The following is a 14,484-nucleotide window of genomic DNA, read 5'->3' on the forward strand; positions in this document are numbered from 1 at the left end:
AAAAATCAAAAATTTCAAAATTTCACAAAATGGCTTAGAATACCTTTGGGCACCCACTTTGAGTGAAATTTAATTTTTTTGAGGTACTCAAAAAAATCAAAAAATCAAAAATTTCAAAATTTCACAAAATGAATTAGAATACCTTTGAGCACCCACTTTGAGTGAAATTTAATTTTTTTGAGGTGCCCAAAAAAATCAAAAAATCAAAAATTTCAAAACTTCACAAAATGGCTTAGAATACTTTTGGGCACCCACTTTGAGTGAAATTTATTTTTTTTGAGGTGCCCAAAAAAATAAAAAAATAAAAAAAAATATTCCTGTTCCAGAAATCGATTTCTGGAGCAGAATTAGTTATGTTTTATCAAACAGATTTCTCCTCCAAAAATCAATTTCTGGCAAGAATTTGATTTCTGGAACAGAATGGTTACCATTCGCTCCCTTAGTTTGCAGCTGCATATGTATACTCAATAAAGCCGCAGACTTTCCTTTCAAGAACTCCGTTTCCCATTCCAATGGTGCTTTCACTTCGGATTCCGCTCGTAAGGACATTAATTCGTATCATAAGAATGCAGAGGCATGAGCATGCAGATGGCGCTTTTTTTTGCCGCGATCCATTCTCTCCCGATAACTTGGTTGAGAGGCAAAAGACCGCGACTGACTATGTCTTCCGCCTGCAGCTTCCGCAACTGAGGAAGGACCAGTTGAAGGTTGAGATCATCGATGAGAATTCACTGTGTATCTCATGTGACAGGATCGAATTGGTAAACAAAAAGATCCAGCTGGCTCTTGCTAAGGATGTTAGGGCGACCGACTCTACTGCCGCCGTGAGCGGAGATGCGCTCACTGTCAAAGTGCCCAAGCAACGATGGTTCCAACTCCTGACCAGAAAGCGTAGTGGCAGGATGTCCGTTGCGATCTCGGGTTGATTCTTTGGAAGTTTCTATTGCCCTGCTTAAGCCTCTTATTTCGTTGCTTCGCGATCGCCTTACTGAAGTCTGGACCAGTGTGGCGTAGACAGCTTTATTTTCGCTCAACTTCTTTTTTTGTTGGGGGGCCATAGAGGCCCTTCGGAGCTTTTAGAGCCGCGTTTGCTGTCAGCTCTTCTTGTGTTCCCTTTGATTGCAAGATTATCAATAGACTCGCATCTAGACTTGCAAAAATAAGAAATACTCACTTTACTAAGTCAATCGCTAGTGTCTGCACTGGAAAACATTACAGATCTCATAGACCAGTAGTCGATGAGAGCAGAAATTCTCGTGTGCAGAACAAACATGTACATGTTAGTCACTTGTTTATTTTCCCAGACACGCCAGTAAACCCTTTTGTCAATCAATCGATTCAAACATGCACATTCTTCTGCAGACCCGGTCCTTTGAGAATGAGAGCCATGTGATTGATTCAACACTTTTCAGTTTACTCTCCACCGCAAGCAAATTGAGTACCTCTCATACAGGAAAGGATGCTATCTCAGGCAGTTCACATTATTCCAATTGGTTTCACCGAACCCACAACATAAGATCATTTATATCATTTATTTCTCACGTACAGGATTTTCACGTGCTAGAAGGCCAAAATGAAGTAGAAGAGCTAGAAATTCAAACGAGAAGAGAGCCCCTCATTACAGTTACAGCTTTGCCGCGCAACGTCACTCTCTGGTTCTGCTTGTCCAAGTGCACCTTCACTACTCCACCTCTGGGCGATGCCTGCAAGACATGAAAATGATTAGGGAAGTAGCAAGATGCCATCGAAAGTCATTGATTTACATACCATTTGAGAGATGAGAGAAACTGCGCATGCACGGAGAGAGAGAGAGAGAGAGAGAGAGAGAGAGAGAGAGAGAGAGAGAGAGAGAGAGAGAGAGAGAGAGAGAGAGAGAGAGAGAGAGAGAGAGAGAGATTACAGCATAGGCAACAAAATCATTTTTCCCCAGCTTTTCACTCCAATAAGCTGCCAAAGCACAATGTGCACTGCCACTTACAGGATCCTGAAAAATAGATTATTCATTCAGGGGGTTGTGGTAAGAGCATAAATTTGGTTGACAGAACAGTTTTCGACATATAACCAACTAATTGGACAGTTGATGAACTAAGAATGATTGATAATTCAAGAAACTTTCCAAAATATCAGCTTCAATACCTCATTCATCCCAAGTTTTGGGTAAAAGACTCGACTGACAAAATCAAATCCTGAGTCTGGGTGAGCCGATCCTGTGATGATAATACCCATCCCAGGACATCTTTGTATCTCATCAAACCGAGGCTGAAATTCTTCAACTTCTTTCCCTGATGGCATAACAACCTGCGAAAATAAGCAGAAGAAAGTAGAAATGAAAGCAGTAAACACTTCCTCTTCCTATATGAATACAACTTAATGCCAGCTGCTGCTGTACGAATACTCGATTCAACAGAATGAAAACTATTGCCTCAAAGAGGAAGCAAGGTGTTCAATGTAGTCAATACAGTATTTATGGGGAAAAGAAAATGATCAGGTTGCAATCAAGGAATTACGAAATGGTCGCCCGTTGCCGTCATCTTGATTTCAACAATGGAAGTGCAATTGAGAACTTTGGAGACAGATGAAATCCGTTCGGCATCATCTTCCATGATTGGGACTACAGGAAAATCCAATTCGATCCATTTTCCAGGCACATCACCATCTTGAATCTTCGAATTGTCGGATGACTTCGTTTCTGGAACCCTTTTAGCAATCAGAATTCCAGATAACGTCATAAACTCGATGGTGTCAGAATCTACCATCCCAGATGTGAAAAGAGTGTGTGCAGCAGCTAGCGTCGCATGACCGCAGAGCTCGACCTGAAAGGTAAAGTTTGTGATTAGATAATATGATCACCAGTTTTCACTTTCCAGTAGCATTTCTTCCATACTGAAATGGGACATACTTGCATCGATCTCATTCATTATTTAAACTGATGTTTACTGCCTCTATCTAACACCAGGCATCAGAGCAAAAACCAGATAGAACAGTCTGGCGGAAATGGATTGTTTTGACGACAAATCAAACATCTCTCAAGTACATCAGAGGCTCGGAATTGGACTTGGAGGTCGATCGAACAGCATCAACATAATTCATAGTCCCACGCGATAATCCATTTAATTTCATCTGATAACGGGACAATTACCTAATTAATTTGTAATCCTAAGTAATGAGATTAAAACGGACAGTGAAGGACAAATAGAAATCAAAATGTCGACAAATTCTTCATCAAGCTGTCCATGGTTGATTAAATGCGGCGGAACTCAGAAGCCACGAATTATCCCAACTTAGAAGATTCAAAACAAAATCGGGATGTTAACCACGAGAAAGAACAGAAAATTGTCATTTTTGTTGGCTATGATAAAGATAGAAAGTTTCCAAAAGCACTCAAGTAAAGTTAGCAATGCACAAAATCGAGTATAGTCATGCACGTGGGAAGCAGAGCAAAGAGATTTTAGTCATTTATAAGCAACACACTTTCTATATCCTGCACCTGCCAAATTAAAGCAAGCAACGATGGGAACCTGGAATCCGAAAGTCACTCACCTCCTCAACTGGAGTGAACCACCTGAGCCGAAACCTCGGGCTCGATCTCCCATCGGCCGAGCCGATATGTTCCGAGGCCAAGGCCCGGGTCAGGTAACAGGTCTCTGAGAAGTTGAACTCCCTCGCTACTGCCTGCAACCACTCTTCCTCCCTCTCTTCTTCCAAGATGCACACCGCAGCCGGGTTCCCCTTGAAGGCCGTATCGGTGAATGCGTCCACCTGCAAAACAACACCACACACGAGGCCATGTCACAGTCGATGCACAAAAGTTCAAGGAAGGTCCGCAAGAGATCTCCACTTCTGGTGGGCTTAAAAGTATGAGCAACAGAGTGGTAGGGCAATGAAACAGAAGAAAGAGAGTGTATTGATACCACTGAGTACTGCACGAGCTTCCTTTCCATTGGGAGAGAGAGAGAGAGAGAGAGAGAGAGAGAGAGAGAGAGAGAGAGAGATGGCCAAGGTTTGCCCGTGACACACACGGCATTTGTTTTTATCTCTACCTTATCAGTCTGCACTATTTTTTATTCCTCGTTCCAAGCATTATCCAAGAGTAAGTTTTTCTCTTTTTGGACAAGTCATAAAGGACACAAATCAGGGACCAGCATACCTACCCTCTGAGCAATTTCGTAATGGTCTCATGTTCGTTATTAAACATTCGATTTGAGTTATAACCATTCAATTCACTCATAATTATGTCAATCATTACTGTGGTCTCATAAGTGTGTTTGAAATTTGGAGATTTCCATACGATATAATAAATGCCCAAAGTACAAACTGAACAGAGATTTGTTCATGACATGACTTGAATTTTTGAGTTGTGAACTTATGGAAAAGAATGTGACCCTTTTACCAATAGGTTGCCGTGTCAGTGGAATCTACGAGTAGTATTTGCTCCACCTTTTTAGTGATGATGTTATCAATACTTGTGTTTTTACATGTGTTTATAGAAGTTATCGAAAAATATGTGTTCTATCTCAATAAGACTAATCATACACATATGAAAAACATGTCATATTGTACTCCATTAAAGCGCTATGATTTCGTACTCATCTCAGGTCTACCATTCACTCAAATAACCATATGTTAATGTTTATTTATACCCAAAAGGCTATAGCTTCTGGTCTTTTTGGAACCCCTTTCGATTCGTCCTTTGCTTAGCGGAAAATATATATCGTTCTACTTACAGTCAAGTTACTTCTGTAGCTACTTACTTCAATGTTCTTCCTTCGCATCAACCCTTGCTATTGTACTTTGGGATTGTGTGTTGTGGACCAGCTATAGTTTAGCCGTCTAGCGATCCTCTAACCCGTGTTCTTGTTCCTTTCTTCGCACCCGAATGACTCTGTTGTTTGGAAACTGTCGACTGTGGTTCGTCAGCTAACGTTGTCCCAGCCGCGATTGTAGCGGATGACCTTTTAGCCAGCATGTAATATTTGGCTGAGAAGGGTGGGGCCAAACAAAAAAATAAACTTCGAAAAGTCAAAGAAGGAAAAGTGATGCTCAGCTTATATCTATGGACATGAGAGCTCGCGCGGAAAGGGAAAAGGGGAAGAAGAAAAGTTGGTGGGGGGTTCGGTGCGGCGGCGCGGCGGGCACCGGTTAACCAAGAACTTATCCAATGAAGGATTTATTTCTTCCGCAAGGTTTTGAGCCATTTCGTAAATATCCGAATTTGCAAGATAAGGGTTGTTAATTTCTTCCGCAACAATTCACCAAGAACTCATCCGAGATAAGGGTTGTTAATTTGCCTTATCTATTTTCTTTGGAACGGTGGTAATTTCGTAAATATCCGAATCTGACAAGACGAAGGCTCAGGCTTTTTTAATTGCTGTGTAATATGGTTTTTAAATTTTTAATTTGTAAGAACTTTTAATTTGTTCAATGTAGTCCCCGAACTTTAGCTTAATATTCAATGTGGTCTCTAAACTTTTATTTTATTCAACGTCGTCCATGAACTTTTGATACATTTCAATATAGTCCCAGAACTATATGAAAATGTTCAATGCAATCCTTCCATTAATTACATATAGTTTATGGACTACATTGAACATTTTCATATAGTTCAAGGATGAAAGGACTATATTGAATATTTTCATATAGTTTAAGGACTAAATTGAACATGTATAAAAAATTTAGGGACGATATTAAACAAATTAAAAATTTAAGATCACATTGTGTATTGGATCAAAGTTCAGAGGTTATATTGGATAAATTAAAAGTTCAAAGAACACATTACATAAAATTCATAGATTATTTGTGCCATTTTGTCCATGAACTATCACTTGTGGCTTTTACCGCACAGGAGCTGGAAAAGAAAGCAAGTGGGACCCAGGGAGTGATAAGAGAGGAAAGAAAATAAACCAAAAAGAAAAAGGGTTTTCTTGTTTTAGGGTTTCTTTCCTAGCACTGTAGTCATGACTACGGTTCGGAACCGACCGGTTCCGGTTCTGAACCGGTGGTTCCAGTTCTGAACCGGCGGTTCCGGTTCATGGCCAAGTATGAACCGGCCGGTTCCGGTTCCGGTTCATAATTTTTCTTTTCTGTTTTTTTTGTTTTTCTTTTCCTTTTCTTTTCTTCCTCCGTCGGCCATAGCCGGGGCCGGCGGAGGTTGCCGGCCTCAGGCGAGGGCCGCCCTCGCCGGCGTCGGGCGAGGGCCGCCCTCGCCTGGGCTGGGAGAGGCCGGCCTCACCAGATCGGGCGAGGGCTCGACCTCGCCGACGTCGGGCGAGGCCGACCTCGCCTACTGGCCCAGCGAGGCCGGCGAGGTCGAACCCTCGCTAGATCGGCGAGGCTCGACCTCGCCGGCGTTGGGCGAGGCCGACCTCACCCGCAACCGGGCGAGGCCGACCTCGCCGACGCCGGCGAGGCTCGACCTCGCCTCGCAACCGGGCGAGGCCTGCCTCGCCGACGCCGGCGAGGTCGAACCCTCGCGAGATCCGGCGAGGCTCGACCTCGCCGGCGTCGGCGAGGCCGACCTCGCCCGGGCCGGCGAGGTCGAGCCCTCGCCCGATCTCGGGCGAGGCCGGCCTCGCCCATCCCAAGCGAGGGCGGCCCTCGCCCGACGCCGGCGAGGCCAGCCTCGCCTGAGGCCGGCGACCTCCGCCGGCCCCGGCTATGGCCGGCGGAGGAAGAAAAGAAAAAAAAAAGAAAAGGAAAAGGAAAAAAAAAACAGAAAAGGAAAAACAGAAAAGAAAATAATAAAAATAATTAAAAATTACTGTTCCGGTGACGGAACATTATTCAATATAAATTGTAATTAAAATGTAAATTGTAATCAAATTTGGGGACAAAAAGACAAGAGAGAAAGAGAGGGCTTAAACTTAATAAATTATCATTAAGCACATTACAATTCGTTACAACGATCTATAAAAAAAAGGAGCACAATATATATGTCCTAAAATGATCTCAAAACCTAAGCATTCCGTGCGCAGGGGACCAGAGGTCACATGTCGTCGGATTATACTTCGGTTTCCCTAAGCTCACGTGGGCGTACCCGGTATGAGAAACAAGGGTTCCCGAAATATTTGCCAACTCCAATAGTTCTTTTACCCTCAATCGTCACTACCCGTTCCAGTACCGGTACCGGTACCGGTAGCGGTAGTATCTCCGTCGTTAAAGAATTCGGATTCATTATTCCGATCTATATCTTGTTGCCGGTATTGAGCCTTCGTTCAATCAGCAACACAAGCTTGAATCTCCACTGATTCTGGAGCTAATCTTGAACGATGTTCGTCCAAAATATTACCTCCGGCACTGAATGCTTGTTCGACCGCAACTGTGGAACAAGGGGTTGAAAAAATCTGTTTTGCAATAAGAGAAAGGATTGGGTATTGGCTTGCGTGCCTCTTCCACCAATCCAAAATTAAAAAATCTGTACCACCTTCGGATTCAGTAAATGAAACGGTTAGATAAATCTTTAATTCAGAAATATTTCCTATTACTCCTTTTTTTTTTGTCTATGTAATAAAAGTTGGTACCCTCTACTAATTTTACCTGTACTTTCATTTTGTATCTCCGTAAATTGAGAAGATCCAATATCACCTAAATTATATTTAGTATAAAATTCATTATATAATTCTATTACTACGTTTTTAACCTCACGTACTATGGTTGTAACATTTATCGCATCATAATGTAAACATTGATAATACGTACGCAAAAAATCATTTAAGCCATCCAATTTGCAACGCGGATAAAAAACACAAGCAACTAAATAAATAATGGGAATTTCGCTATAATAATGTAGCCACTTCATTTTCATTGCAACTATAGTATGTTGTAATTCAACATCATTTTCATATTCATAAAAAATTCCGACAATATTAGTACACTCTACTAAAAATAAATGTGTAGTAGGATAATAAACACCGGACAAAGTATAAGTTGCATCATTAAAAACCTTTAAAACATCTAAAAAATTTTGGCAAATATCCCACTCTTGTGGGTATAAATTAATCTCAGGTATATTATTAGAAATGAATGCACATAATAAATCTTTATATGCTAAAGATTCACTAAGCAAGTGGAAAGTAGAATTCCAACGAGTTGGAACATCTCTTGGAAATCTTTTTGGCTTTTTGCCATTTTCTCTACAAAATCTACCCCATTCTTTCATTTTTTGGGGATGTTTCCATAAAAATTGAATCGCCGTTTTTTTTTATTGAAGAAAAATATCAAGAGTTTTCAAACCATCTTGTACACATAAATTTAAAACATGACAAGCATATCTAATGTGAAAAAATTTTCCGCCAAAAGCGGGTTTACAAATATTTTCTAAATCGGCAATTGAAGCGGCATTTGCTGCGGCATTATCAAAACCAATTGAAAAAATTTTGTTAAGCAAATAATATTCTTCTAAAACTTGCCTAATTATTCTATAAATATTATTTGCCATATGCTTATCACCGAAAACTCTAAATGCAATAACTCTTTTTTGAATACTCCACTCGTCATCTATCCAATGACATGTTATGCCCATGTAAGAATGATTTTGCCAATGATCACTCCAAATATCACTACCTATATGCACGCATCCATTAAATTGCACAAAAAAGTTTTGTAAATCTTTTTTCCATTTTTGTAAAGATCTTTAATTACTCGTTTATTTGAATTTCTAGGAACACGTTTTGCTTGTGGAGCACATGCTTTTTGTACAAATTCATTAAAACCAAATCTTTCTCCAAAATTAAATGCTAAATGCTCAATGGAAATAAATTTGCCTAATTCTTCCTTATAAGTTTTTTCATTAAAACGAAATAAAGGGGAAGTGTTAGGATTGACGTACCCGGAAATTTGTTGTTGCCCGATATCGATTCCCGTTTCGGTTGGATGTTTGCTCCTAAGATGTCGTTTAAATGTTCCATATCCTTGTCCACCTGTATATTTATATATTTTTCCACAATATTTACAAATTATATCATACCTTTTTTGACCAATATCAAACCTTTCCATTTTCGTAAAGTGATTCCAAATGTCAGATGTAAATTCCCGTTCCGTTTCCTTTGTTATAGATATTTCGGCAGGAGGATGAAAACTTTCTTGCGTCGGGACGCGCTCCACATCGGGAAAAATGTTGATTTCATCATCTTGAAAATCTACATATTCACGAGGATCAAACGAATGATGGGATTCCGTCATGATATTCTTACCTTTGCCAGTTGGCACTCGACTTCCACTTGCCATTTTTTGAGTGGATTGAGAGAATTGAGCGGATTAATTGGGAGAATTAAGAAAGAATTGCGTGGATTGAGAAAATTTGAGACTTGAGAGAAGAGAATTTGAGAGAATTGTGAGTATTGAGAGAATTTGAGAGAATTTATAAGAAAAAATGAGAAGAAAATTTAGGATTAAAAAAAAAGAAAAGATAACGTTGCAATTTTGCAACGGTTATCTTTTTTTTTTTTTATAAATTTTTGCCTGTTTGGGCATTGGCCTTGGCCGTTGCCAGGGCAGCCTAAAGGCTGCCCTGGCGACGGGCTCGCAAGGCGCAAACCCGCTACCAGCGCAGGGGCGCACGTGCGTGCGGCCTGCCGCGGCGGCGGTTTTTTTTTTTTTATTTTAAAAATTTTGCCCGTTGCAGGGGCTGCCCTGGCAACGGGCCGCAGCAGCAGCAGCATGGCCTGCACCTGCAGGTTGTGCTGCAGCTTTCTTCTTCTTCTTTTTTCTTTTTTTTTTTTTGGGAACCGGGCCCGGAACCGGCGGTTTCGGGTCGGTTCAAAAATTTCTGGAACCGGAACCGGGCCCGTAGGGCACAGGCCGGTTCCGGTTCCAAACCGCGAGCCCGGTCAACGGGCCGGGCCCGGGTTTGACCGGGCCGGTTCCGGGCCGAAACCGGCCCGTGGCCATGACTACCTAGCAGCCGCACAAACAATGGGTCCTAGTCAAAGTTGGTTTTGTTGACTCTTGTGAAAGGGCACATGTAATACACATGTTTTTCTCTTCAGCAAGGTTTTCAGCCGTGAGGAACGCACATTGAGCAAGCCGCCTACGAATTCCGAGAAAGAGCCAAATAGTGAAAAGAGATGGACACATGGTTAAGCTCTCTTTGATCGCACGGGAGAGTAACACAGTGATTTTGAGTAGTGAATTTTACATCTAAATTAAGTGATTTATTTGTAAAAACTTTAGGTTTTGGCTTAATTTAGGTGTAAAAATACTCGGACGTGTGAATGATTGTAATTATGATTATCCGATTATAGCGTATTATTTATTGTCGGCTCTCCTCGTGGATGTAGATACCGACATTTGGACTGAACCACGTAAATCGATTGTGTTCTTTATTGTTTCTCGTTTATTTCTCTAGTGTTTTCGCATTGACTTAATTTGCAAGATTACGTTGTTTCCGTGTTAATATTTCAACAATTGGTATAAGAGCTTGATGACAGGATTTTTCTGGATTGTGATTTGAGACTTTTGCTTATTTGATTATTATTTGGAAATTTTGCTATTGCAATTAATCAGGATAGAAAGTTGAAATTGATAAGTTTAACGGGAGGTACAACTTTTGATTATAGAGCGTCAAGATGTGTACGACTATCAACAACCCATGGTTTGGCCAAGGCATTGGATGGAGAATATGGGTTGCTGGTTATAATGAAAGCCGTTGATAAAGTAGAGCTGATGGAGAAAGTAAAGAGTATAATCTTGTTGAATCTATTTGATGGGATGTTAATAGAGGTGGCTGAAGAGAAGGATGACGTAGCGTTATGGGAAAAACTTCAGGCATTCTATGTAACAAAGGGTTTGAACAATCAAATCACTTATACATGTTAAAGAGGATGTATCAATTTCGATACATTGAAGGTACGTCGATCATATCCCACCTAAATGAATTTAATAAACTCATGATGGATTTGAAAAACGTCGGTAAGATACTTGATGATGAAAAACATGGCATAATATTGTTGGCTTCTTGACTTTACTGATTCACTGCTACATAAGCGTACTACGATTACTTCGGAAGATGTAAAGTCTGCATTGTTTTATAAGGAATGGCAGAGAAAGTTGCGAGATGACAGTCTGACGCACGATGTAGCGCAGGGACTAGTGATTCGTGGTAGAGATCAACATCAAGGGTCCAATAGCTACATAGTAAAAGAAAGTCGAAATCACACCATAGAAAAGTCTAAAGGATGCGTGAACTACTTTGAGTGTCACAAGGAAGGGCACTTTAGAAGATATTGTCTTAAGTTGAGAAATAAAGGTGATAGGTAGAATGCCACAAGCAATGTGACGAATGTTGCTGAGGAGAGCACTAGTGATGCAGATGTTGTTTTGTGCATAACTACTAGTTCATCATGAGACAAATGGGTGCCAGATTTGGGGTATTTTTATGATATGACGCCTCATGATAAAGTTATGATGGGAAATAACGTAGCTTACAAGATTGTGGAGATGAGGACAGTTCGGATTCAAATGTACAATGGGGTAGTGCGTATAGTGACAAATGTGAGGCGTGTACTGGAGTTCAAGAAAAACCTTATTTCAAGTACATCGCTGAAGGTGGAGTACTGAAAATCTCTCAAGGTGCTATGACAGTGACGAAGGGAAAGAAAGTGAATTCTCACTATCATCTCCTCGGAGAGACCGTGACTGGAGCTATTGCAATTTCATTAGGTGAGTCAGACTCTGACGTGACTCAGTTGTGGCATATGCGGTTGATGCACATGAGTGAGGCAGGTATGACAATACTGAATGAGAGGGGGTTGTTAAATGGTCAAAAGACAGGGAAGCTAGATTTATGTGAACACTGCATCTTTGGCAAATAGCGCCGAATTTAGTTTGTTATAGCTATTCATTCGACCAAGCAATCAGTTGAATATATTCATTTAGATGTCTAGGGTCCATTTCTGGTTCCTTCAAAAGGAGGTGTCGGATATATAGAAAGTTATATGTATACTTTATGAAGCACAATTTGCCAAGAACTCATCCGAGATAAGGATTGTTAATTTGCTTTATTTATTTTCTTTGCCGCTATAGCAATTTCGTAAATATCCGAATTTGCCAAGATGAAGACTCGAGCTTCTTTAATTGCTGAAATAAGAAGAGCAAAGACTATCACTTGTGGCTTTTACCGTACAAGAGCAGGAAAATAAAGCCAGCGGGACCCAGGGAGCAATAAGAGAGGAAAGGAAACAAAGTAAAAAGAAAATGGTAAATATTACGAAAAACTCCAAATTGGTAATATGTGATAAATTTACCTTAAACTAACCCCAAATTAATATACCTATAACAAATTTACCGTCCGTTAGTTTTCGTTAAATTTTATTGTCAAATTGCTGAGTTAGATGACACGTAGCAATTCGTAAGCGTACTAGTTTAGAATTTTATTTCGTTTGTCACGAGTTTACAAATTCATAATTTTTCGTGATATTAATTCAATTTAACAGAGAGTAAATTTATCATAAGTCTACCAGTTTAAAGTTTTTGATGATCAAAAAATTAATTTGGGGTAAATTTATTACAGGTATATCAATTTGAGATTTTTCGTGATTAAAAAATTAATTCGAAGTAAATTTATCATAATTATATTAGTTTAGAGTTTTTTTTTATATTAACCCAAATGAAAATTGGCTTTCTTGTGTAAGAGTTTCTTTCCCGGTAGCCACACAAACAGTGGGTCCCAGTCAAAGTTGGTTTTGTTGACTCTTGTGAAAGGGCACATGTAAAAGACATGTAAAAGATATGGGTTTCTTTCCGAGCCGCCTGCGAATTCCGAGAAAGAGCCAAACAGTGAAAAGAGAGGGACGCACGGTCGCGCTCTCTATGATTGCACAGAGGAGTAACACGGTGGTTTCGCGCCGTGAGTTTACATTCAAATTGAATGGTTTATCTGTAGACGCTTTAGGTTTGGGCTTAATTTAGGTATAAAAAATATGTATGAGTAATTATAATTCTAATTTTCCGATTATAGTGAAAATTTATTATCGGTTTTCTCCGTGGATGTAGATACCAACGTTCTGATCGAATTGCGTGAATTGTTTGTGTCCTTTATTGTTCTTCGTTTATTTCTCTGGTGTTTTCGGATTGACTTAATTTGTAAGATCTTGTCATTTTCGCGTTAATATTTCAACAAATAACATATTGAAATTTGATCCAATTCTAACAACATTTGGTCATCGAATTTTTGCTAGAATCATCTGTCCTTTTCCTCTCTTCTCCATGTCCGTTTCTCTAGTGAAACTCTCTCTCTCTCTCTCTCTCTCTTTCTTCTCCAAGAGCGAGCCCTTCTTTCTTTCTTTTTTATGCTTTTTGACCAATGAATTGAGTTGCGAAAGATGATATGTTTTGATTTGTAAAACCAATTGTGATATGGACTAGTCAATGACTAAGTGCTATACAGCGACGTGAGTCTTGTGAGAGCCACCTCTACGGCCTTGTAGTCAAGGGTTAGGTGCTAAACAGTGACGCGAGTTTCGTGGGAGGCGCCTCTAGTGCCTTGTAGTCAATGGCTAAGTGCTACACGGCAATGCGAGTCTCGTGAGAGTCACCTCTATTAAGGGTGCGCAAAGTAAACCGCCCAAACAAAGAATCGCCCAGACAGGCACGAACCGGCCGATTCGATCCGGTTCCTAAAAGTGAAATCAATGTCCGAACGGTCTGGTTCCAAGGACGAACCGGATTGCACCGGACCGATTACTAATACATTTTTTTTTCGAAAAAATTAGTAAAATATGAACTAAACCTTAAGTGAACTTCATTGACAAACATTAGTAAAATGTGAACTAAACCTTAAGTGACTGATTCCATTGGACAGGAACCAGAACTGGACCGGCGGTCGGGTCCGGTTCCCGATCCTAGGACCAATCATTTTAGTCCCCGGTTCCCAATTTTGGGAACCGGATCGGGAACCGATCACCCCTAACCTCTAGAGCCTTGTACTATGATATACATTGGTCAATGACTAAGTGTTGCATGATAACGTAAGTTTCATAAAAGCCACGTCTTGAGCCTTGAGTTGGATATTGAACTTAAAATGGACCTTCGAGATTAATTATTGAACTACACTATTGATACTTATTTTGATATTATTGATGAAATGGGCATTTCTATTATGAATATATATATATATATATATATATATATATATCTTGAGTAAGGTATAACTCATTTTATTCTTGTAATTTTGGTGTATTCTGGTTTTGGTGTAAATAAGTTATGTCTTGAGTCCTAAATGTGTATCCTGGAGGATTGATATACTTAGAAAAGATATACTACTTATCGAACTGTGGTTGCCAATACCTTTTGTCTTTAATGTTTTTTCAGATTCCTTGGTTAGTGGCAGATAGTACGATAGCACTATCAACATGGACCTTTTGGAGTGTGATTTTTGGGTAAGGTTTGATGGAGTTGTATATATGTCTGTTGTTAGTTATTGGGCTGGCTGAGTTCTAAGTTGTATATAATCTTTTTTACGGCTTATAAAAACTCTGACGTTGTAGCCAA

At 40.0% G+C, this 14,484-nt stretch overlaps 1 protein-coding gene and 1 long non-coding RNA gene across 2 annotated transcripts; both read right to left on the bottom strand.

Annotated features, from left to right (window-relative positions):
- Positions 1-1,448: 1,448 nt before the first annotated feature.
- LOC115663057 (uncharacterized) lies at positions 1,449-3,993 on the bottom strand. Its single transcript, XM_030585109.2, has 6 exons — positions 3,912-3,993; positions 3,541-3,759; positions 2,508-2,813; positions 2,137-2,298; positions 1,901-1,984; positions 1,449-1,703 (listed from the first exon to the last, which is right to left on the bottom strand). Exons 1-6 carry the CDS (start codon positions 3,939-3,941, stop codon positions 1,596-1,598), a joined length of 909 nt encoding a protein of 302 aa, XP_030440969.1. The 5' UTR covers positions 3,942-3,993; the 3' UTR covers positions 1,449-1,595.
- A 2,783-nt stretch (positions 3,994-6,776) lies between these two features.
- LOC130137999 (uncharacterized) lies at positions 6,777-9,028 on the bottom strand. Its single transcript, XR_008816428.1, has 2 exons — positions 8,825-9,028; positions 6,777-7,315 (listed from the first exon to the last, which is right to left on the bottom strand). It is a non-coding gene; the product is annotated as an uncharacterized LOC130137999 (long non-coding RNA).
- Positions 9,029-14,484: the final 5,456 nt, after the last annotated feature.

Source organism: Syzygium oleosum, unplaced genomic scaffold (genome assembly GCF_021117445.2).
Source record: "Syzygium oleosum isolate NSW1041296 unplaced genomic scaffold, Sole_v2.1 Sole_v2.04, whole genome shotgun sequence".
NCBI classification, from domain to species: domain Eukaryota; kingdom Viridiplantae; phylum Streptophyta; class Magnoliopsida; order Myrtales; family Myrtaceae; genus Syzygium; species Syzygium oleosum.

Bases quoted from the DNA above. Each gene is read 5' to 3' on its own strand.
- LOC115663057 (XM_030585109.2), bottom strand. From the start codon at position 3,941: ATGGAAAGGAAGCTCGTGCAGTACTCAGTG. The intron at 3,760-3,911 runs GTATCAATACAC...GTTGTTTTGCAG, and splicing joins AGCTCGTGCAGTACTCAGTG to GTGGACGCATTCACCGATAC. The intron at 1,704-1,900 runs GTAATCTCTCTC...CATGTCTTGCAG, and splicing joins ATGATTTTGTTGCCTATGCT to GCATCGCCCAGAGGTGGAGT.